Source organism: Gracilinanus agilis, chromosome 5 (assembly GCF_016433145.1).
Source record: "Gracilinanus agilis isolate LMUSP501 chromosome 5, AgileGrace, whole genome shotgun sequence".
NCBI lineage: Eukaryota > Metazoa > Chordata > Mammalia > Didelphimorphia > Didelphidae > Gracilinanus > Gracilinanus agilis.
This window is the reverse complement of record NC_058134.1, coordinates 92,992,505-93,018,868: the sequence shown is the minus strand read 5'-3', so window position 1 is coordinate 93,018,868 and position 26,364 is coordinate 92,992,505. Positions and strand designations below refer to the sequence as shown.

At 35.6% G+C, this 26,364-nt stretch overlaps 1 protein-coding gene across 1 annotated transcript in view; it reads left to right on the top strand.

Moving 5' to 3' along the window:
• Positions 1–26,364, top strand: part of DPP6 (dipeptidyl peptidase like 6) — a 993,205-nt gene that overhangs the window by 431,543 nt on the left and 535,298 nt on the right. Inside the window, exon 2 of the mRNA XM_044677974.1 lies at positions 4,066–4,180. Coding sequence (XP_044533909.1) covers positions 4,066–4,180 — 115 coding nt within the window. The remainder of the gene's footprint in view (positions 1–4,065; positions 4,181–26,364) is intronic.

Below are 26,364 nucleotides of genomic sequence, written 5' to 3'. Positions count from 1 at the left end.
GTGTAGTAGGAATTTGATAAATGCTTGTTGATTGATTGCTTTCCCCCCCTGTACATTCTTCTTCAATACTTCCTTTAAAATGACTTTTCTAACTAAAATGAAACATTGGAAATTTTTCTCTGGCACAGTTTTGGTGTCATCTCAACCCATGTTTTGGGTTTTTTTTCCCATTTAAATCTGGATCCACTGTCCTGCCAGGTTCTGTGAAGCACTTAATCTGACAAATAGTGCCAAGGAAAAGCCAGTGAGGAGCATCAAGTTAGGGCAAGATAAGATACATTAAACATTTACCTCTGAGAGGATAGGACATGAATGAATTTCTTCCAATAAGCCTCTATTATAAATGCCTGAATTATATGTCATAACTGTGGAAAATAAAAAAAACATAATGGAGTCATTCTAGAAATCAGTTCATAGAGCAGTGTGGCATCTTTGAGTGATTTTAATCTTTGGTTTCTTGTAGCTTACATGTACAAGTGGCATATAAAGAGAAGAACTACATCACAAATCACAAAACTAATATTCTTCTTGGGAAGCTGCATTTTTTATTTAAAACATTGAGCTAAAAATAAGTGTGGGCCAAAATGGTTTCACTGAGGATAAGGACTAAAATAAAAATATCTATTCACATCAAAGTTTTTTTAGTTCCCAATGCCATTTACTATTACTGGTCAGTGATGAGACTAACCATTGATTACCTACATCCATTCCCAGCTAATAACTAATTGTTAAGAACAGATGAACAAGAAAAATATGAACAAGATTCATGTTGCAATAGCTGAGTAAATTCTCTATTTGAACTAAAGTTGAGAAGGGAGAGCACACTGGAAAAAAACTAAGTGCTCATGAAGGGACCAGAAATATTTACAACAAAAAATCTAGTTCAACAGTCAATTAAGCCTGGTGATACAAAGAAATACAAAAATAAATTAAAAGCACAAAAACAATTCCCTACCATCACAGAGTTTACATTTGAATGAGAGAAACATGTTAAGTAAATAGGTATAAACACAGTACATATAGAATAGAAGGAAAGTAACTTTAGAAGAAAAGGCTCAAATGGCTACAAAGAATGGAGTGAGAAGGAGAGGATCCCCTCCTTCAGAATGTGCCATTTGAACTGAATGCTAAAAGAAGCTGGGAATGCCACTAGGAAGAGGTGAGGATGAAAAACATCCTAGACTCTGCCAGTACAACATCACCTGGCTGTTATGGGTAGCACTGAACTGGTACAGTGATTCCCAAAGTGGGTGCTACCACCCCCTGGTGGGTACTGCAGTGATCTAGGGAGGTGGTGATGCCCACAAGTGCATTTATCTTTCCTATTAATTGCTATTAAAATTTAACAAAAATTAATTTCCAGGGGGCTATGTAATATTTTTTCTGGAACAGGGGCGGTAGGCCAGAAAAGTTTGGGAACCACTGGTAGAACATCCTACAGTAAGTAATTTAACTATAAGAGTCTTAGGAACCTGTCCTTGACTTCCTTGGTTTGTGTAAATCTCCACATAGAAGCAGGTATAAGATTAAATCCCATTTTATGGGGCAACTATCTAGGACAGTAGTCAGAATGCCAGGCCTGGAGTTAGGAGGACTTGGGTTCAAATTTGACCTCAAAAACTTCCCAGCTATATGACCCTGGGCAAGTTACTAAACCCCAATTATCTAGTCCTTATCACAGAAGGTAAGGGTTTTAAAAAAATTGCACTAGCCTGGGTAAAAACCTTGTAATTGGAATGAAAAAGATATTGCCTTGGACTTGACTCATGGTTATTGCTCAATTTCTCAGGGTAAAATCTGTTGGCTTCTCTGGTCTTTCACTGGATATCATATCAAACTTATTTAGGTTTTCAATAGCTTCATACTTTGTGGTGTCTAAGCTGGTTGAGTTAATCTTTGAATTTGCAACTTCAAACATCTAATTTGTGTTCTTACAACTCACAAATTTACCTCTGCTCTGGGGAATAAAATTTTCCAAATGGAAATAGAATGCAATAATGCCTCTCTACATACACGTGAAATTACTCTGTCGTTTAAATAAGAAAGCACTATTTAAAAAGAAAATATGAAGCATCTACTCTTAAGGAATAGGAATATGGTTGATACAGATGAACCAGAATCATTTATCATAAGCAAGATGTATTTACTGAAAACAGTTGTTTTCTTATTCATTTGTTGACTGATTCATTCTTTCATTCATTCAGCAAATATTACTTCAGCATCAGCTTTGCGAAAGGCACTATTGACATTTTTAAAAGATATAAATAGGTTATTTTTCTTAGAAGCCTATAATACACTGGGGAATGAGAGACAAGACATAGACACAAATAAAAAGACAAGTTAGTGTCAAATGTGACAGTACATATGCTTAAGTAGTACAATCAATAGGAACTATAGGAGTTTAGAGCAGAAAGGAGGAAGGAGGATAAGGAAAGAAAAAAAGGAAGGAGAGAGGGAAAAAAAGTAGAGAAAAAGGGGAAGGACTGATTGTTGGGTGGAGTTATCTGTGAAAGCTTCAAGGAGGTAGACCTATTTTAAGTGAGCTTTACAAGATGAAGATATTTTGATCCAGAGATGGGGAACAGAATGAGGGTGCTCCAGGTGGGCAGCACAGCATGAGCAAAAGTACCTGGTCATGTTATAGAGAGAGTAAGGGCATAAGAAGAGTCCCGAAAAATGCTCTAACCCTTCTCTCTACAAAATAAAGGACAGAGTTAATCACACAGTGATAAACTAGAATCAGAATATTGAGAGAGAGCCTCGAATATCAAGGTAAAAAAATTTGCCCTTTATTTTGTAGGCAGAAGGGTTAGAACATGATCACAGCAGAGCTTCAGGAAGATAAATTGATTTTAAGGTGTAGTGTGAATTATTGAGAGGAGAGACTGAAGCCTGAAGGCCTGCTAAGAAGCTATAGCAATAATTAGGGCATAAGGGGGGAGTCACGGGGAGAAGTCTTTCTTACACACTGAATACTGCCCCATCTGTGCTCTTTTCTTCCTTTGAAATCTGCTTAACTTTTTTTTAACAGCCTGAATAAAAACTTTACTTATTTAGCTATTTGCCCAGGGCTGTTTTGTGTATCTTATGATACCCTTATTGTATTATTTACTTAGCCTATTTGGGGGGTACTGGCCCTTTGTAAGTATATTGTCTGTTTCATGGCCAGGCATTTATATTCTCTTCCTTGTTAATGACTAGAATTTCCAAATGGGCACAGAGTCCTTTATTCTATTTTAGCAGGTAGTAGGGTGAAGGTAGAGAAAGAAAGTAAAACATGATATTGTTAGGAGAAGAAAATACAATAATTTGATGTTTTGCTATGACTCTCAAATATGCCCTAGACTGGGATAGAAACACAGAAGAATTTTATCATGTATATAGAAGTGGCTGTGTCTGAACGATCATATTATCACAAATTACTTTTTTGTGAATAGGCCCTGATTCCAAAGAGTGGCAGACCAGAGTCACAGCACACAAAATGATTCCTTTCCCATTGGGCAACATAAACAAAAATGCCCTCATAGGAAAAACTCACCAAGATTATCTTACAGTGCTGCTATTCTCTATCTTGAAGGCCAAAAGATGTGGATCCATTTCTTTGTCTATCACCAAGTCACATATGAGAACAGGCAATAGGACTATCGGCAGTCATCTTACATCTGTTATCAATAGTAATTCTCCTTCCTTCTCCCCAAATCTCCCAGCTAAATATGATTCCTGAAGACTAAAATTGCTTTTCACCTACTTCCCTCTTGGTTTGCTAGATTCCTTCAGCTTCCATGCTTTCATCTGCACTCATGCGAAGGTGAAAGGATCAAGTGAGAAGGATCAGATCTATTCTTGAGAGGTTGTGATCTGGACCTAGGGAATGAGGGAAGTGTGTTCAGTGACCTTGGGTGCCCAAAGAGGAACAAATCCAGAAATTGCTTTGATATTGGTGGCCCTGAATGCATACATTTTGATCTCAAATTTTGCCTATGGTTTTTGAATTATAGGAGCTATTTACTTTACAAGATTGGTTGATCCTTTTCACTCACTGGTATTCTCCTTTGTTATTTGCAGGAGCTGGTGGGAAGTAATCCTCCACAAAGGAATTGGAAAGGAATCGCAATTGCTTTGCTTGTTATTCTGGTGATCTGCTCCCTCATTGTCACCTCTGTTATTCTTCTCACGCCAGGTATTTATAACATTTTCTTTTTTGGGAAGGCCCATCAGTATTAACCCCAAAAGCAGCTCCATCTTGAGATTCTTTCCAAAGGATTGTCTGTCATATAATTTATTTTCCTCATGTGATCCCTTTGATAGCATCTACTGGAAAAATAGTTTTACATATGTTTTCAGTGGAAAAGGGTTAGTCTGCTTTTTCTGTATTTAGAGTATATTTCTATAATTATTATGTCCAGAGTGCAGTCTGTTTCTAATCTTACAAGGTAGGAGCCATGTGATTTCCCTTTTATGTAACAGGTAGAATTAATGATACTGGTATAATAGCAACAGTTATATACTTTTTCACTTGTTCACAAATTTAATTGAATTAAATAATAGTCAATATTTTGTAATGTAGAGGATGGCAGCATAGAATTCTGGGTGAGGCTTGACCCTGTATTTTGCAGGAATTCCATGCTGCCATCCTCTACTTTATACTTCTATATATGTATAGATATGTGTATATATAGATATAGTTATAGATATATGTATATATATCTATCTCAGGATTGAGATATAGTACCATAAGATTTGTAGCATTATTTCTATTCTTACCCTTTGGTGTTTCCCAATATCTCTGTAAAACTGATACATGTGAGAAAAATGAGTCTCAAAAAAGAAGAAACAACTTATCCATGGTTACGTAGCTAGTGAAATTCAAAATAAGGATTAGAAGCTAGATCAAATTTAAACTCTTCCTTTGGGCATTTAAAACTCTTCAGAATGGACCTCTTCTAGCCTTTGCAGTCTTCTTACCTTGTACACACTCTACTACAGTCTATCAAGATGAGGCCTCTTTGTCTTTATTCAAACATATCTCTCCATCTCCTGTCTCCCTTCCTTTGCAGTAGCTGTTCCTCATGCCCTGAATGATCTGTCCCTTCAAATCCACCTCATGGTTTTTCTGGCTTCCTAACAGACTCAGCACAGATGCTACCTTCTGAAGGAGGCCTTTGCTGGTCACTCTAACTACCTGCATCTTCTTCAAATTTCCCTTCTATTTACATTTATATATCCCACATGAACCAAATTATGACTATGTGATCTCTACATTAGAATATTAGTTCACTGAGATCAAAGATTGTTTTTGCCTTTCTTTGTATCTCCTGGATGTAACTTAGTGCCTGGTACCAAATAAGTGCTAAGTGAAAGTTTGTTAACTATAAGTGGATACAGAGATATATACAGTCTGATCTCTGCTCTCCTGGAACTTAATCTGGTTAAGGCAACAAGACATCTAGCTAGATAACTATAATACATGACAGTTTAGAATAAGTACTATATTGTGCTACAGATAAGTACAGTAGGTCTTGAGATGAGAGAAATGTTCTGGATGGAATTAATCAGGGAAAGTGGTATTTGAACTGGGCCTTGAAGGATGAGTAGGAATTTTGTAGACAGAGAGAGCTATAGGAGGAAAGAAGGGAAAGGAGCATTATAGTACAAAACAGGAATGAAAATTTCCATGGTGATGGTAGGAGTTCACATTTTTATAGAAATTCAGCAATTTATAAAGCTCTTTCCTCAAAGAAAGCTGTGGGGTAGCTTGGGTGAGTATTTTTATTTCCATTTTATAGATAAGCCACAGAGAACTTAAATGAATTGTTCAAGGTCACACAGTTATTAAATATTGAAGTTGGAACTCATCCCCAACTCTCACACCAGATCTAGTTCCAAGCCTGACATTATTTCTTCTATAACATGTTATGTTGCCTCTGAAAGCAATACAATTAATGTCTCAGAAAAACAGTATGGCAATGAAACATGATGATTTTCTAAATCTATTTTCATCAATTTTTAATTACCTGTTTGTGTATAGTTAGTCAGTACTGAATAACTTGTATTAGAGGTAAAACTAGAACTAAGGGGTTTTGATTCCCAGTCTTTCTTATTTTCTTGTTCCTAGCTTTTCATTGAGCCATATCGCCCTGGGAAATTGTCTTTTTTTAGAGCTTTAAAATAAAGGAAGAATAGCCTGGGATGGTTGAACTAGATACTTCTTAGACTAAATCAACCTGAAAAAAATGTTCAAGAGGAAAAAAGATTCATTTAAATAAATGTTAGCTTTGGGTAAAGGACAACATGATGTCAGATTTCTAGGTTTATTTTGATTTCAGCTTTTAAAATGGAATTGACCAGTGCTTTTTGGCAACAGTATATATTAGTTAAAGAAGACCCTATCTCTCTTGCAAATGTTTCCAAAAGATTATTTTCATCCTGTTTATTTTACTTTTCCTTTTTATTTTATTTAGATTAGAGCCATGTTTTTACATGCAAAAAAAGATCTTTATTCAATATTTGATCTTTCCCCTCTTGTTTTTGGGCTTGCTCACCTTACATTAACAAGTGAGATTCTATATAATGTGCATTTTTATTCTTCCATGGATATGAACTTTACTCTCATTCAGAATCACAAGAGGCCTTACAAATGCTAGTTTAGAGTACAGCAGAATAGTTGCCAAGAGCATCTTGTAGACACAAATATCCAATAACAATAAGGTTGTGCAGCTGAGATCTCAACTGAATTGTTTAAGGACTGAGAACCTAGCCCTGGGAAAATTTTTCATTTCTTTGTGAAGCAAAATATAGGACTGTGTCAAAGAGAATTTCATCCTCTCTTTTACACTTCTTGGGGACTCAAGTCAATTCCCACACAAGTGCAACATTTAATACTGCATGTAAGTGCTTATAACTCAATTCCTGTACAACATAGGGCCCAGGTTTATCCCTTCCACTTTTAGTAGAAAGAAGCACCAACCATTCAACCTTTTTGCATGGTTAGTGCTGATAACCTATTTGGCAAGGGTAGCAATAACAATTGTAAGCATCCACAGGTGGTATAATTCCTGTGTTCAAATGAGGTCCAGAAAAGATTTGGAGAAGTGGAATGTTCTCTTTTTTCTCTATCATAAATAAAGCCCTTGGGGATTCATAGGAAGCAGTAGAAGGAGCAACCATGATAGCAGCAGCAGCTGGCATTTAGATGACTCTGTGGTTTATAAAGCATTTACATATGTTCTCTCATTTGATCCTCACCAATCCTGGGAAAAATACTGGAGAAATAAAAGAAAACCAAGTGAATGAAGAATGCGTACTACCTATATGATCATATGCAGTTGTTTGGGCAACATGGGAAAAACAACATGGTAGTTCAGAAAATGTTGGATTTGGAGACAGAAGACCTGAGTTTAAGTCTCAGCTCTACTAATAATTTTGATGTGTGTGATCTTATGCAAAATTGTTTCTGCTTTCTTGGTCTCAGTTTCCTTCTCTGCAAAATGAGAGCTTTAAATTATACTTATCTCTACAGTTCCTTTCTGTTCTAAATCTATGATACTACAGATCAAAGGCATCCCTTAGTTAGACCATTGTGCATATATCTTGGAAAAGCACTGTAGCTGTATGGTAAGCCAGGTAGATAATTGAAGAGGAGGAAGAAAGCAGGCTTAATCACATTTGGTAAATTGTGCAGTGTTTCAGTGATCCCAGGCTTATCTATGCTACAGAAAGCTATTTTTTTCCATATCAGTATTCCTCCAGTGATGCTATATGGCTGCAAGCAATGGAACAATATAATATCACAAGAATCCAGTTCATAGGTAACCAAAAGGACAAGAGAAAGTCACATAGAAAGTGTTATAGACTGTAAAGTATTAATAATAATAACTTCCTCTAAAACAAAAAGCATAAAAACCTTTGTCAAGACCAAGGATGACTGGAAAACTCAGTTGATTAATCATCTTTCAAAAGGGAAGGATAATTGAAAAGTATGAGTGTTATGCTGTCCTCTAAAAATACATATATTTGAACCTAAAGGGGAACCTACAACTCATTGGGTAAATCCTTTAAGAAAAACTATGAAAGAATAAGGGGATGGGTAGCTGGGTAGCTCAGTGGAGTGAGAGTCAGGCCTAGAGACAGGAGGTCCTAGGTTCAAACCTGGCCTCAGCCACTTCCCAGCTGTGTGATCCTGGGCAAGTCACTTGACCCCCATTGCCCACCCTTACCAATCTTCCACCTATGAGACAATACACCGAAGTACAAGGGTTTAAAAAAAAAAGAATAAGGGGAAGGATTATACAAGAGGGAATAATTTGATCAGGAGAGAGATTATCGACATTGATGAAATTGTTGATGTAGCTAAATATTGAAATAAAAGTAGAAAGTAAGAATATGAATTAGATATTTTTTTAGCTCTACACTTTCCTTGGCTTCACTTATAAAACTTTCCCATGTCCTTATCTTCTGAGGCTCTGTGTCCTACTGGATCAAAAACTTTTAGCTAAACTTGTTGAAGTAGGCATATTATGATGTGGTTCAGTTCACCTACCTTTATTACCCACAAAGATGCAACAGCAGTTTGTGATTTGACTCTCATGAGGTTGTACCTAACCTTTCTCTGAACTCTTTTGCTGTTGAGTATTTCACAAACATTTTCCTCTTTAAGATACAACAGTAATCTTTGTTTTGACTTTTATATCTTCACTTTTCTAACCCAAGAGCTAGGCTTACCACTCAGTGTTGCTTCCATCTTGGATATCTAGAGTGAAGTTTATTTATATGTGTAAGGTCCTCTGAGAACCTAGACTAGGCCATCAACATCTCTCTCTTTCATTAGTCTGAGTAGTGTAATCCCAGATCTAAAATCTTATTGGCAACGATAAGGATGAAGACTTTTCTTTTGTACCTGTCCTAGGAGGAGCATGGCTGTAGCTGGGTGTGAGATGTTTTGGTTTGTTTTCATAGCAAAGAAAGCAATGCATGTGTTGCAGGCACAAGGCAGAACATGTGGGAAAATAGTCCTTAAGACTTCCCCAACTTGTTCTTTTATGCCAGGGAGCTACATTTTTCACATAAAAGTAGAGAAATTTAAGGCATCACTGCTTGTGTCCAACATCAACTCTACTATGGTACTGGAGGAAGTAAAGAGGAACTCATCATAGTATATCAATGTAGCAGCAAGGAATGGTGATTCCTTGCTATCTTTATCCTTTTCTTCCCAGCTCTGTTGTTCCTATATGTAGGTGATGGTGAATTCTTATATTATATTGCTGGAGTGGTCAGAGTCCTTCACGGTCCTTAAGAACTTCAAAAGAATGTGGTGATGGTAAATCTTTGTCAAAAGGCAATGAGAGGGGCAACTAGGTGGCTCAGTGGATTGAGAGCCAAGCCTAGAGATGGGAGGTCTTAGGTTCAAATCTGGCCTCAGACCCTTCCCAGCTATGTGACCCTGAGCAAGTCACTTAATCCCCATTGCCAAGCCCTTACCACCCTTCTGCCTAAAACCAATACACAATATTATTTCCAAGTGGGAAGTAAGGGTTTTAAAAAAAAAAAGGCAATGATAGTTGTGTCCTTGTCTTACCTTCTGACCCTCACCTCCTCCCAAGTGTGTGCTATTGTTAGAGATGGATGACCTTTAAAATCAAGATCATGACACTCATTCAAGAAAGTTCCCCATGCTTTTAGTTATTAACTCCATGACGTTTTTGGAGGGAATGCAGTGATAAGTGAGGAAACTCAACAGTATAAATGAATCATTAACTGAGCTTCCTCTTCTTAAAATTATTTAGCCTTCTAGTATATGGTACTACAATTTCCCTCTAATGTAAGATCAGTTGTTAGAAGCTATATTTAGCATAGATTTCTACATAGAGTGGTTTCAAGGTATTTAAAAGGTAACAGATTTTTCTCCTCTCATCCTAAAAACTTACCTAATTAAAGCATAACGTTTATGTTTTTTAATTACTTAATGCATTAAAATTGTAAGGTCAGCTTTTTTTAAAAAAAAGGAATTTTTTTGGCTAACAAAATTTTACATCTCTAGAAAATTTATTCCTGGAAAAATATAGAATGTATTATAAAAAGGATAAATAATGAACATTTAGAAGAGAGATCACAAAGAGCCAGGACAGCTTCATGAAGAACAGGTCTTGTCAACACATATTCCTTGCTTTTTAAAAAAGAATTACTAGACTGATGTATTGGAGGCAGCTAGGTGACAGTGAATAGAACCCTGCACTTGGAATCAGGAATATATAAGTTCAAATCCAGCCTCAAAAACTTATTAGCTGAGTCAGGCCTAGAGACAGGAGGTCCTAGGTTCAAACCCGGCCTCAACCACTTCCCAGCTGTGTGACCCTGGGCAAGTCACTTGACCCCCATTGCCCACCCTTACCAATCTTCCACCTATGAGACAATACACTGAAGTACAAGGGTTTAAAAAAAACTTATTAGCTGTGTGACCCTGAGAAAGTCACTTAACTTCAATTTGCTTCATTTTCTTCACATGTGAAATAAAAACAATAGTAACACCTACCTCTTAAAATTGTGAGGAACAAATGAAATAATAACTGTAAAGCACTTAGCATGGTGTGCGGCATATAGTAAATACTATATAAATGTTAACTATTATTATTAGCTATCAAGAAAATGCTGTGGTTATATAGGTTACTTCCACTTTAAGAAAATGTTAAATCAATTTCTCATACTTGTTTTTTTTAATAATTGATGAAATATAGACTCATTCAGTTAAATGAATCTTGAACTAATTAAATGACTATGCTCAAAGTGAATTTATAGTGGTTCATTATCACACTGAAAGGAGATTTCCAGTGGTTTCACCTTAACTTTGTATTTTTTAACATGTTTATCAATGATCTGTACAAACACATAGATGATATGCTTGTCAAAATTACCAAAGATGCCAGGCCAGCAGAGATTGCTAACAGACTGGATAAGACTATCAGGATTCCAAAAACAAATCTAAATATATGAGAGCATTTTGTTGAAACCAATGCTATAAAACTTAGAGGTAAATGTAAAGCTTACACTTGGGTTTAAAAATGAATGAGCTTAATATAAACCCATAAAGTTAGGTGAAATGCAAGAAAACTAATGAAACTTTAGGTTAAAAGGAGATGATGAACCCAAAGAGGCCAGCTTTTGGGACATGAATCCACTATTTGACAAAAACTGCTGGAAAATTTGGAAAACAATATGGGAGAGATTAGGTCTAGATCAACATCTCACACCCTACACCAAGATAAATTCAGAATGGGTGAACAACTTGAATATAAAGAGGGAAACTATAAACAAGTTAAGTGAACACAGAATAGTTTACTTGTCAGATCTGTGGGAAAGGAAAGACTTTAAAACCAAGCAAGAGTTAGAGAAAATTACAAAATGTAAATTAAATGGTTTTGATTATATTAAACTAAAAAGTTTTTGTACAAACAAAAACAATGTAGTCAAAATCAGAAGGGAAACAACAAATTGGGAAAAAATCTTTATAACGAAAAACTCTGACAGGGGTCTAATTACTCAAATATTCAAGGAGTTAAATCAATTGTATAAAAAATCAAGCCATTCCCCAATTAATAAATGGGCAAGAGACATGAATAGGCAATTTTCAGGTAAAGAAATCAAAAGTATCAATAAGCACATGAGAAAGTGTTCCAAATCTCTAATAATTAGAGAAATGCAAATCAAAACAACTCTGAGGTATCACCTCACACCTAGCAGATTGGCTAAAATGAAAGAAGGGGAGAGTAATGAATGTTGGAGGGGATGTGGCAAAATTGGGACATTAATGCATTGCTGGTGGAGCTGTGAACTGATCCAGCCATTCTGGCTGGCAATTTGAAATCATGCTCAAACGGCTATAAAAGAATGCCTGCCCTTTGATCCAGCCATACCATTGCTGGGTTTGTACCCCAAAGAGATAATAAATAAACAGACTTGTACGAAAATATTTATAGCTGCACTTTTTGTGGTGGCGACAAATTGGAAAAGGAGGGTATGTCCTTCAATTGGGGAATGGCTGAACAAACTGTGGTATATGCGGGTGATGGAATGCTATTGTGCTAAAAGGAATAATAAACTGGAGGAGTTCCAGGCGAACTGGAGAGACCTCCGGGAACAGATGCAGAGCAAAAAGAGCAGAGCCAGAACAACATTGTACACAGAGACTGATATACTGTGGTAAAATTGAATGTAATGGACTTCTGTACCAGCAGCAATACAATGACCCAGGACAATTCTGAGGGATTTATGCTAAAGAATGCTACCCACATTCAGAGGAAGGACTGCAGGAGAGGAAACATATAAGAAAAACAACTGTTTGAACGCATGGGTCGGGGTGGACATGATTGAGGATATGGACTCGAAACTACCACACCAATGCAACTACCAACAATTTGGAAATTGGTCTTGATCAAGGACACATGACAAAACTAGTGGAAATGTGCATCGACCATGAGTGGGGGGAGTGCGGGGGGCAAAGGGGAAAGGAGGAGCATGAATCATGTAAAAATGAATATTAATAAATGTTTGAAAAAAAAAAAGGAGATGATGACACTTACTATACTCTGACTTGATCAGACATTATCAGGAATATTAACTACTGCTTTGACCATCACATCCTAGAAAGAGCATTGATGAGCTGATGAGCATCTAAGGAAGCATCCAGAGGAAAAAATATTTTAAATGGAGGAAGATACTGATGTGATGCTATATGTAGAACAGTTGAAGGAATCACACTTGTCTAATTTAGTGAAGAGATGACTTTGGGGTGGGAAAATAGAGATGTGGTATCTGTCTTCTAGTTGTTGAAGACTGGAGATATTGATGAGGGAAGAGAAATAGTTTGATTGTCCCAATAGAACAGAATTTGGACCACTAGATGGAAATTAGGAGGAGCCCATTGAAAGATTTTATTCCACTTTTGAATAGCTCTGAATTTTGTTAGAAATTAGGCAAAATCTGCCCCTCTGAAAACTGTTTATTAAGTGTTTTTTCAGTGCATTTAATCTAGTAGGTCTTTAATAAAGTCTTGTTGAATTGAAGTTGTAAGCAGGGTTGATTTTGTCTTCCTGCAAGGAAAACATTCTAATAATTATAACATTCCAAAAATTGGATGCCTTGCTACAAGAGGGAGTGAGTTCCATCTCACTGGAGGTCTTTAATCAAAAGCTAAATGATTATGTGTCAGACATGATGTTAGGGGTGAAAGGAGGATTCTTTTTTCAGTTGCAGATTAAGCAAGATGACCTACAGTCTCTTCCATCTTGGAGAATGAGAGATTCTAATTCTGCCTACCAGGGCACAGCAAAGATTTTTTAAAAAGTTGTAACAAATTGTCTTAATAAATATTTGTTCAATTATATTGAAGTTCCAGATTTTTCTTTGCTAAATTGCTTTTAATAATTGTGCTTTTTGATTGGTTATATACTATAATTATGTAGCCTACTCTCTTTAGTCTTCCTATTTTTCCTACTTAATACAAAAATGTTCTTCCTTTTTAATAGCCACAATTACATAGTTCTCTTATAATTCTTCAGGAGGACCATCCTATTTATAAAATATATATCATTTATTGTAGCTATAAAATTTGTATTTCTGTACTCATCTTTCCATATAATATACATTCTTCTCTTACTTACTTCCCACCATTTTTTTATTCCAGTTTTTTACTTTCTGTATCTGTCATTAAGCTTCTAATCCTGTTGTGATCAGAATGAGTACCAAGAAAGGTGGAGGAACAGGTAGCAAGCATTCTTTAGAATATTACCCCCTGAACACATAGTAGAATGAAAGACAAGGAGATTTTACTGGTTTGGAAGGAAAGGCCTTGGGGAAGAAGTTACCTTTATGAGGAGCTCCCCTCCCAGGCACCAAAGCAGTGATGAAAACAAATGACATTGACTGTTTATTTCCAACCAAAAATAACTCCCTACAGTTATACCAGTTTATCACTTCAAAGTGAAAGGGAAAGTGACCAGCCTTAAAAATTCATTTCTTAAAGAGTTTCCAGGGATCAAGAAATGTAGGAGTATGGAATGTGAGTGGCCTAGAATAGCAGATTTGTACTGTCTAAAGGTCAAGTCACAAAAGCATTATAGCATTCAAGAACAGCAGCTAAAAAGTACTATGTATTTTTGTTTTCATTTATATCTTAGAATTGAAAAAACTCATTAGAGTCTCACATAGTCTTCTTGGTTAAAGATTTTGGGACTACTCTTCTAGAGGTCCATCCCTCTTTTGCTATCTCCCTGTCATATAGAGGTGTATCTTCTTTTTTTTTTCATCACCTATATTTTATCCCAAACTGCCAAAATAGTGTTTCTTTCCATTGGAAATTTCTTATACTGGGAAAGCCATGAGTCATTTTTATTCCTCATATTCTCTATGGAATTCTCTTTTTGAAGAGTTTCCTTTAGTAATGCAGATTACAACCCCTATATGACTGCCTTTCCTTTGGGATTTTTGTCCATGTTCTTCCATAATAGACTTCACCCTCACTTTCCTCTGATATTTAAAGTGTAGCAATCTAACTGCCAATCTGCTATCCTTTGTACTCACCACATGACCAGTCCATATTATATTCCTATCATATCCTTGATTATCTTTTCTATTCCTTTCCTTCATTCCTCTCTTTGGTTATATGTTGAAGCCTGCTTCATACACCATAACCCTTTCAATTGCTAAATGTATGATATCCACAATTACTTCTTCATAGGATGATGAATTCCAACTCTCTAGAGTATGTCAGAAAGCAATAATGGTAGGATGTTGGTTTGAAAAAGGAGAACCATTTCTTCCTTGGGCAGAGTAGGGTCATAAAAGGAATTTAGCAGTTTCCTAAAGAATGTCAGTCCAATCCACTCTACTTTATTTCCATCTACTTTTATTTACCTTTGCATCAAACTCTTTGCCCATCTGTACTGTCTGTCTCAAATAGGCATATTCATGGGCAAGCTCTATCAGTTATCCATCTAAGGGCATGTTGCAATCTCTACAACAGACACCCTTCATCAGATTGGTCTTTTCTTTCCTAAAGGCTCAAACAAATTCTTTTGAGAGTTTAAAAATCTCCCTCAGGAGGCTCTTCAATATTTTGGGGCTTGCTACAAGCAGCATCATGTCATCCATAAACAGGGCCATATGGAAGATGTCGGAGTCCTCAGGGAATTCCTCTTGAACTTGGACTATTTTTTTGGCGCAATCCTTCATAAATGTCCCTATTTCTCCCTGGTGAATGCCTTCCTTCAAATCTCTTGATAATGCCTAGTATTTGATTATTCCCTCCTTCAGAAATACAGTTTTATGCTCAACCTTCAGGTTAGTTGCTTTTATTTTTAAATAAGGAATTCAGTTCCCTTATGACCACTTTTCTCTTATAATTTTCTTTTCAATTTTTCTCTTTTTAATTGACTTTTGTGATTTAATTCTAATTCATTAAAGATTAACTGACCTGTTCTGCCATAATTCCATGTAGTAATAATTTTCATATAATATATTAAACTTTGAAAAATGCTTTGTATATATTATCTTTTTTAATCTTCACCACACCCTTATGTGTTAGATAAATGTTATTGGTTGAGCAAGTTTAAAGTGACTTGTCAAGGATCCTGTAGCTAGTAAGTATCAGAACCAGAACTTGAACTCAGGTCTTTGTACCCTTATGTCCAGCACTATTCAGAATACTAAATTAGCTATTTAGTAAGGTGGCCTTTTTATATCTCTAGTATTTTCCTCCATTCATTGAAATGGATATATGAGAAAAAATAAAATGTGGATTCATAATTTGCTTCCTCTCTTAATTGAGAGGAAGAAATAATAATTAGCCTTGAATGCATATGTTTTAGCATTTAAGAGAGCAGTTACAAACTGTTATTTTTAAATAGAGAAATCACATATAGTAAAACTTCAATTAGCTGTAGTGCTTGTGGCAATGAATGACACATTAGGTTTAAATTAATCTTTCATGTTTGTCAAGATTAAGCACTGAAATCCATTTCATTTTAACTCTGATGCAAATCTCTATAAAATGTATGAGTCCAGTTTGCTACTTTAGTAAACAGGATCAAGTGAAAATAATATAACCCTTCTTTGAAGACAGAAGTTCTTTCTGGAGTCTCATTGCACTAAAGAGCAGCCACAATAAAAGTTATGTATTGGAAAGCATAATTAGAAACAGATTATGTCAAAATTCAATTCTAAAGGGACCAGTCAAATATGAATGCATCATTTAACTTTTGGCACCCAATTTCTCCCCTTTAGTCAGTGCTATGTTCTGAAATCTTCTTTTGGATAATAGACCTAATATTGCTTTTTATTTTTAAGATATAAAACATGTTTTTAAGAGATCATATACAGCATAAGCCTTTTTTATTCATTCTTTTTCATGGGTTGTGTTTTTTGCATTTCTGATGAAGAGGATTCTAGAAAAGACCTAAATCACCTTTGTTCTTATGGGAATTGTAAAAATTTGGGATATCCGGTTATGCTTAAAATATCTGATAGTTGATGCCTGTGGATTCTTATTTTGCAGTGGATGGAAAAACGTATGGAATGAAAAGCACTGCCCTACATTTAGACCGATATGCCAGTATAAACCTTGACTGTGAAAGTTCAACACATAGCAGGCAAAGAAGACAGGATACACAGGATTATACCTGGAATGTGTATAGACTTTATTTTGTAGATAAAAGACATAGCTATTTATTTTCTTGGGATAGAAATTTCAGCTGGTATTCACCAATGCCCAGTGCCAATAGTGTACAACCTGAAAAGCCAATGCTTGACATTTCCATGCACATTTTAGCACACATTGCTAAATGATATGACTCTGCCTACACAAGCCCAGTAAAACTGTGAAAAACAAAACAAACCAAAAAGTCCATATGTCAAACATGCTTGTGCAATAGCAAGTGATAGGTTTGATTTTTGAGGGGTGTTATGTGTGTGTACTAAACTTTCCAACTTCTCCCTTATATATTTAACACTTTTCCTCCTTCTACATAAACATACCAAGTTCTATAAAGTAAAATTGACCATGTCCACCTAGCATTTGCATTACTGTTGTGTGTGTCCAGTGTTATCACTAGAAATTTGAGAGTTCCACCCAAGACAATTTTATTGGTGCTGTATGTATGGCTGAGGGACAGCAAATTCAGAGAATAGCTGGCCTAGTTAGGTGTAATTATTTTGATAGGTAATATCTGGACAGTTGGATAAGGAAGAGAGGTATTGTGGGTAGGGCACAGAATGAAGAGTATTCTTTACTTTGAAAAAATTTATTTAATTGACTTAGAATATTTTTCCATGGTTACATGATTCATATTCTTTCCCTCCCCTCTTGCCCACCCCCCACAGCCAATGAGCAATTCCACTGGGTTTTACATGTGTCATTGATCAAGACCAATTTCCATATTATTGATATTTGCACTAGGGTGATCATTTAAAGCAGTGGTTCCCAAACTTTTTTGGCCTGCTGACCCCTTTCCAGAAAAAATATTACTTAGCACCCCTAGAAATTATGAAACTATTTATTGTACTCAGAATAGAATGTAATACAAAAAAAGTGTGGCCATCACCACCCTCCTGGATCACTGCAGCACCACCAGGGAGCGGCAGAGCCCACTTTGGGAATCACTGATTTAGAGTCTACATCCCCAATCATATCTCCATTGACCCATGTGATCAAGCAATTATTTTTCTTCTGTGTTTCTACTTGCGCAGTTCCTTCTCTGGATGTGGATAGTGTTATTTCTCATAAGTTCCTCTGGATTGTCCTGTATCATTGCATTGCTACTAGTAGAAAAGTCAGTTATCTTTGATTGTGCCATAATTTATTAGTCTCTGTGTACAATCTTCTCCTGGTTCTGCTCCTTTCATTCTGCATCAATTCCTGGAGGTCATTCCAGTTCACATGGAATTCCTCCAATAATGAAGAGTATTCTTGCTAGTGCAGCCACATTGGGCAATCCCAGGCATTGTGGGAGGAAATAACTTAAAGAATCGATTTGTGGTCAAAGGTCCAAAGTGCTTGGGCTCAGAAGTCCTCAGGGAACTTGATTGAGGGTAACCAATAGGGACAGAATGAACAACATTCTGAATTTGGAGACAAAATTCATTTCTACAGTGTCGATAGGATTATTAAAAAAGATGATGTAGGAAAAAATATTTGCAAACCTTAAAGCATTAAGTAAATGTCAGCACTTCTAATATACTCTCTTTTGTACTTTTGTATGTTACATGATGAAATAGACTGTGGACTGGCATAGGAACCTAATCATTATATACAATATATGTAGGGTTTTTAAAATCAAAAACAAATTCTGGATTTTGAACAACAAACATTTTATCAAGTCAAGGTGTGCCTGTATATGCTTAATTGCCCCGCAAAAGAGTAAAATAGAGAATGAGTACTATAGAAATTCAGAGAAAAAGAGATGAGGATTAGACAAATTGGGGAATATGTCATGGAGAAGTGACATAAAGTAGATCATAAAAGATGAGTAGAATTAAAATTGCTGGAACAGAGTGGCAAGGGACATTTTAGATAATAGAAGCTGCTATAATGAAAACAGTATGTTTAGGGGACACTGAGTTGAGATTAAAGTGTGGCATGCATATAAAGATAAAGGCATGAAATATGTTGGATGGGATGATATTCAAAGGGCCTTGAATGCCAGACTGAATATCTTGAACTTTCCTGAAAGGATAGAGGATAACAATTAGTAATTTAATTAAATTGATCATAGTTTTCCAAAGGAAATTAATAACTTGATCTTTTTTCTTTATTACTAATAGAGGAATCACATACAAAAACATTTCTTAAAAAATGATAAATACTGTCACAAATGAAAAAGTCTGACACAACTGACCAATAACACTGTTCTAAATCTATAATCTTCTGAGCTAGCTGTGTGACCTTGGGAAGTTGTTTAATATTAATACACTTTAGTATCCTCAACAGTTAAATGAGGGCATTAAAGTCGATGAGCTCTAAAATTCTACACATTTCTAAAAGTAATCCTAAAACTGTATTAAATCTGTCAGAGATGCTCAAAAGGTCAAAGCCCTGACTTAGAAAATAACTACTAGACTCAGTCAGGTCCTTGCATTACTGTACCCTCTCCCTGTAATACTATGTATTATTTAAAACTCACCTAGAAGCTATTATAGAACAAACATTCATTATTCTTATGAAAATCAAGATGATTCATTCCATTACATGGCTTATATACAACTTTACTTTAGAACCCAGTGATACTTTAAAAGTGCCTTTCATTTGCAACAGTATTTATCTTTTTCTTTGAAAAGGTGTTTTTGTGTATGCACTGTGCCACTTAGTGGCCTAAGATTTAGAACTAGGAAAGGCCTTAAGGACCATCTAGTACAAACTCCTCATTTTTCATATGAAGAACCAAAGCACACAAAAAATAAAAAATTAAGTAATAGAATCAGAATTTGAAACCAGGTCCACTGATTGCTCTGATATGAAATCCATCTCCTTCCACTGCATCTTGTTGCCTTTACAGTTGCTGATTGTTAAGACTAGAATTCAGTTTTATTTTAAACTCTTAGTGGTTCAATCTTTTCTCATATATGTTCTCTAGCTTCATTCCCACAGAGACTATAATTTTATGTTTTGTGATTGTACAGAATTGCCAAGTCTTCAGTTATACTAGTTTTATTCTTTTACATATTCTAAAAAAATCATCTCTTTCTTTTAAATAGATTTATGGGTACATTTTGTTTTTCTACATTTTCCTATGTATCACATCTTCCCTCACCTTCCCAGTAACATATCTCTTTTCAAAAAGAAATGTGTAAAAAAGAAAAAAAAGGAGGAAGAGAAAAAAATCAGCAAAGACAACATACTGAAAAAACATCATCCTCAATGAGATAAAATGAAATTACATTTTTAAAGAGCTTAGCACAGTCCTGGGAACATATAAGATACTTAAATGCTTATTTACTTTACTTTCCCCTCCCCCTATCATGTGTGGAAAAAAACATGGGTGAGGGGGTAGAAGTGGTATATTATCATATATCTTTAGAGCCCAGGTTGTTTGCTTTAATTTCAAAAAATCATTTAGCCCCCTCCAGCCTAATAGGAATGCTTTCAGAAGTGATAGGACAGTTGTAAACAGCAAAAGCTCTATGGTAGAAGACAAAGAGAGGGAGCCAAAATGGAGGAGTAAACCAGAGCGGCTCCATGTCACCAAAAGAATCCTTTCTGATCAAGAATAAAATACCACCACAAAATTAATACAAGAGTGAAAGAAACAAGGAGACGGAGGGAAGCAACTATCAAGAAAAGAAAAACTCAAAAGCTAGGCAGAGAATGTCTGGGGCACTGGAGTGAGAGGAGAGAAGAGTCAACAAGAGGCTGTAGCAAAGTGGGAAGAGAAAGCCAAGAGCAAGCTAGACACACCATTATCACATCTGCTGTCACAGGTTCAGAACCTAAGCCCAAGCCAACATTCATATCATAAGATCCTGTGGGACAACCCACACAATCTTGACATTTCTATCCCATGAAGTCCAGAGTCCTAGCCCAGGGCTAATGTGAGCTGATCTGTGTGGGTCCATAGTGAAGCCAGGAATCCAAGTCTGAGTTTAGGATGAGGACATAGTTCCCATTTGGGGGTGAGATCACAGATCACAGCCCTGCCCTGTCTTTTTGCCCAAAACTAAGGGTAGACTATACCTGATTGGATAAAGTATGTAGTGAAACCAAAAAAATTGAGCTTAAGCCTTGGGCTAGAATTTGATCAGATCCTGACCTGATTAAGTTCAGAAAGAGATCAAAAACTTATGCACTGAGGTAAGTCCATATGCCAACAGCATCTCTAGGGTCAATTGAATCAACAGGAGGAGGGAGCTCTCAGAGCTCTCAGCCCTCAGACCATGATATCAGGCCTCCAAGAACTGAAACTGATAAAAACTCAGAAAATAAGCTTAGAATAGCATGAAGGAAGTACTGAGGTGTAAGAGGGTACTTCAATTCCCCAGAAAATAGAACCTATTTATAATTAAATAAGAAAAATGAGCAAACAACAACAAAAAAAGAACCTAACTCTAAAGAATTTTTATGGAGACAAAAGGGCAAGATACAAACACAGAAGGGGACAGTGAAAGCAAAACGAACACATGTAAAGTCCAAAAGAAAAATATGGATTAGACACATATTCTGGAAGAGCTCAAAAAAAGACTTAAGAAAACAATTAAGAAAGGTAGAGGAATAATGGGAAGAGAAATGAAAGTGATGCAAGAAGAAAGGAAAATGATACAAAGAGAAATGAAAGTGACACAAGAAGAAATGAGCCAATGGAAAAAGGAGAATCAAAAGCTGACAGAGGAAAATCAGGTCTTAAAAATCAGAATTGACCATCTAGAAACTAATGATTTCAGAAGAAATCAAAAAACAATAAAGCAGAATCAAAGGAATGAAAAAAAAGAGGAAAACATAAAATATTTTATTGAAAAATATTTACATTTCTCTAATTATAAGAGATTTTAGAATACTTTTTCATGTGCTTATTTTTTTTTATTTTTTTTTAAACCCTTGTACTTCGGTGTATTGTCTCATAGGTGGAAGAGTGGTAAGGGTGGGCAATGGAGGTCAAGTCACTTGCCCAGGGTCACACAGCTGGGAAGTGGCTGAGGCCGGGTTTGAACCTAGGACCTCCTGTCTCTAGGCCTGACTCTCACTCCACTGAGCTACCCAGCTGCCCCTTTCATGTGCTTATTGACAGTTTTGATTTCTTTATCTGAAAATTGCCTAGTCATATCCCTTTCCCATTTATCAATTGGAGAATGACTTGATTTTTTTGTACAATTGATTTAGCTCCTTATAAATTTGAGTAATTAGACCTTTCTCACAGGTTTTTGTTATAAAATTTTTTTCCCAATTTGTGGCTTCTTTTCTAATTTTCATTGCATTGGTTTTGTTTGTACAAAACCTTTTTAATTTAATGTAATCAAAATCATTTATTTTACATTTTGTAATTTTCTCTAAATCTTGTTTGGTTTTAAAATCTTTTCTTTCCCAGAGATCTGACAAGTATACTATTCTGTGTTCACCTAATTTATTTATACTATCCTTCTTTATATTTAAGTAATTCACTCATTCTGAATTTATCTTGGTGTAGGGTTTGAGATGTTGTAGACCCAATCTCTCCCTTACTATTTTCCAATTTTCCCGGTGGTTTTTGTCAAATAGTGGGTTTTTGTCCAGAAAGCTGGGATCTTTGGGTTTACCATATACTGTCTTGCTTAGGTCACTTACCCCAAGTCTATTCCACTGATCTTCCCTTCTGTCTCTTAGCCAGTACCATATTGTTTTGATGACCGCTGCTTTATAGTATAGTATAGTATAAAGTATAGTGCTTTATAGTAAGCTCTCTTTTAAGAGCTGGTACTGCTAGGCCACCTTCCTTCACATTTTTTTTTTCATTATTTCTCTTGATATTCTTCATCTTTTGTTCTTGAACTTTGTTATTGTTTTTTTATAATTCAGTTAAAAGTTTCTTGGTAGTTTTATAGGTTTGGCACTAAATAAGTAAATTAAATTGGATAGGATGGCCATTTCTTTTATATTAGCTTGTCCTACCCATGAGCAATGAATTTTTCCCAATTGTTTAGATCTAATTTTAATTGTGTGGAAAGTGTTTTGTAGCTGTGTTCATATAATTCCTGTGTTTGTCTTGGCAGATAGATTCCTAATAAGTATTTTATATTATCTAGGGTGATTTTAAATGTAATTTCTTTTTCTAACTCTTGTTGCTGAGATGTGTTGAAGACATATAGAAATGCTGATGATTTATTTGGGTTTATTTTGTATCCTACAACTTTGCTAAAATTGTTGATTATTTCCACTAGCTTTTTAGTTGATTCTCTATGATTTTTTAAGTAGATCATCATATCATCTTCAAAGAGTGATAGCTTGGTCTCTTCATTGCCTATTTTAATACCTTTAATTTATTTTTCTTCTCTAATTGCTACTGGTAGTGTTTCTGGTACAATGTTAAATAATAGAGGTGATAATGGACATTTCATGCCTGATCTTATTGGGGAGGCTTCTAATTTATCGTCATTGCAGGTAATGCTTGCTGATGGTTTCAGATATATACTGTTTATTTTTTAAGGAAAAGCCCTCCTATTCCTATTCTTTCTAGTGTTTTCAATAGAAATGGGTGTTGCATTTTGTCAAAGGCTTTTTCAGTGTCTATTGAGAAAATCATGTGATTTTTGATGGTTTGCTTGTTGATATGATCATTTATGTGAATGGTTTTCCTAATATTAAACCATCCTTGCATTCCTGGTATAAATCCCACCTTATTATAATGAATAACCCTCATTGTCACTTGCTGGAGTCTTTTTCCTAGTATTCTACTTAAGATTTTTGCATCTATGTTCATTAAGGAGATTGGTATGTAGTTTTCTTTCTCTGTTTTTGATCTATCTGGCTTTGGGATCAGTACTATATTTGTGTCATGAAAGGAATTTTGCAGAACTCCTTCTTTGCTTATTATGCTAAATAGTTGGTATAGTATTGGGATTAGTTGTTCTTTGAATATTTGATAAAATTCACTTGTGAATCCATCTGGTCCTGGGGATTTTTTCTTACAGAGTTCTTTGATGGCTTCTTTGATTTCTTTTTCTGATGTGAGATTATTTAAGTATTCTATTTCTTATGCTGTCAATCTAGTCAATTTTTATTTTTGTAAATATTCATCCATATTACCTAGATAGCTCTATTTATTGCCATATAATTGGACAAAATAGTTTTTAATTATTTCCTTAGTTTCCTCTTCATTAGAGGTGAGGTCTCCTTTTTAATCTTTGATACTGTTAATTTGGTTTTCTTCTTCTTTCCTTTTTTTTTTAAACCCTTGTACTTCGGTGTATTGTCTCATAGGTGGAAGAGTGGTAAGGGTGGGCAATGGGGGTCAAGTGACTTGCCCAGGGTCACACAGCTGGGAAGTGGCTGAGGCCGGGTTTGAACCTAGGACCTCCTGTCTCTAGGCCTGACTCTCACTCCACTGAGCTACCCAACTGCCTCTCTTTCCTTTTTTTAATAGATTGACCAGTACCTTGTCAATTTTATCCATTTTTTTTCAAAGTACCAGCTTCTAGTCTTATTTATCAATTCAATAGCTCTTTTGCTTTGAATTTTATTAATTTCTCCTTTAATATTTAGGATCTTTAATTTAGTTTTCATCTGGGGATTTACCCTACAGAGAAGTAGAAGGGAACTAAGAGAAGGGAAGAAGGAAATAATTGGAGGGACCAAGGGTGGGGGGGGTGACAAAAAGCAAAATACTGTTGAGGAGGAACAGAGAGAAAGGGAATAGAGGAGGATCTAAAGTGGATAATAAGATGGAGGGATACATAACAGAATGTTGAGATTTTTTTTTCCTATGTGAACTGGAATATTTGAATTGACATTCTTTTCCCAAATGGATGTTTTATTTCTTCATATCTTTTTGCTTTTTTAAAAAAGTAATTTTTAATCAAAAGGGGATAAGAAAATGGGCTAAAATCTTAATGTGTTACACTTGAGCTATTTTAAGTATGGACTTTAAGAAATTAGATAGATGATCTCTTTAGCAACTGTTGCTCAGCAGTGGTTTACACAGGGTCTATATAATGGCTTCCTAGCTAACAGCATGCCAAAGCATACAAATAATTACATCTGCATCTGAGCTTTCAGGTGCAGCTTCTAGGGAAATAGAACTCAGCAGTACCTAAGTTAAGAACTTAAAAAATCTCCACCATGGTGTTATATTAGCATATCCCTTCTGTGCTCAAAAATAGAGAAGAAAAAACATGGGAAAGCTAATTCCTTTGGAAATAGGTATGCATATTCTTATTTCTGAATTTCAGGCTATATTTCTGTATTAGGAAATAGGGAAAATTTTTAAATTAATAAATTCAATTTAGATTTCTTCCACCAGATCTTTAAACTTTTCACTAATTTTAGATAAAACAATGAGATCAGTCCCCAAAAGGTTTTGGGTCATTAAACAATTTTTAAGGAAATATAGTCTTGTTACTTTTCAGTGGATATTTCTAACCTAAAAGCCAGTAGGCAAAGATTCTGCCCAATCTGTTTAATAAAAAAATTAATGAGTAATGTTGTATGTATATATAAGGATTTATTTTTTTTGCCTCATTCTGTTTAATGATCTTTTCCCATTCTCAATGCTTCCTGGCACAGTTCTTTTTTTTTTAATTGGAAATTTTTATTTAATTATTTTAGAATATTTTTCCATGGTTACAAGATTCATGTTTTTTCCCACCCCTCACCGTTCCCACCTACCATAGATGATGTGCAATTCCACTGAGTTTTACATGTGTCACTGATCAAGACCTATTTCCATATTATTGATATTTGCACTAGGGTGATCATTTAGATTCTACATCCCCAATCATATCCCCATCGACTCATGTGATAAAGCAGTTGTTTTTCTTCTGTGTTTCTGCTTCAACAGTTATTCCTCAATGTGGATAGTGTTCTTTCTCATAAGTCCCTCAGAATTGTCCTGGATCATTGCATTGCTGCTAGCACAGAAGTCCATTACATTCAATTGTACCACAGTGTACAATTGCTCTCCTGGTTCTGTTCCTTTCACTCTGCATTAATTCATGGAGGTCATTCCACTTCACATGGAATTCTTCCAGTTCATTATTCCTTTTAGCACAATAGCATTCTATCACCAACAGATACCACAATTTGTTCAACCATTCCCTGATTAAAGGATATCCCCTCATTTTCCAATTTTTTGCCACCACAAAGAACATGGCTATAAATATTTTTGTACAAGTCTTTTTCTCTATGATCTCTTTGGTGTATAAACCCAGCAGTGGTATGTCTGGATCAAAGCATAGGCAATCTTTTCGTGCACTTTGGGCATAGTTCCAAATTGCCCTCCAGAAAGGTTGGATCAATTCATAGTTCTACCAACAATGCATTAATGTCTGAATTTTGCCATATCCCATTCACATTGAGAGTCATAATTATCATCTGTGTATTCTCCATCATTTTGATTGTTTTCTCCTAGTCCTATCCTTCCTTCTTTCAGTATTTCCTCATACAGCAGTGTTTTGCTTTTAATCAGTCCCCCAGTCCCCGCCCTTATTTTATTTCCCTTCCCATCCACTCCCTTCTTATTACTCTCTTATTTTCTTTTATAGTCTATTAAATTCCCTCCCTTTTCTCTTTCTCTCCCTTTGGTACTCCCCATCCAACTTCCCCCCTTTGGTTTTCCCCTCTTAACTTCCCTGTAGGATAAGATTGAATTCAATATCCCAATGGATCTCTAGGTGCTCTTCCCTCTCAGAATTGATTCCACT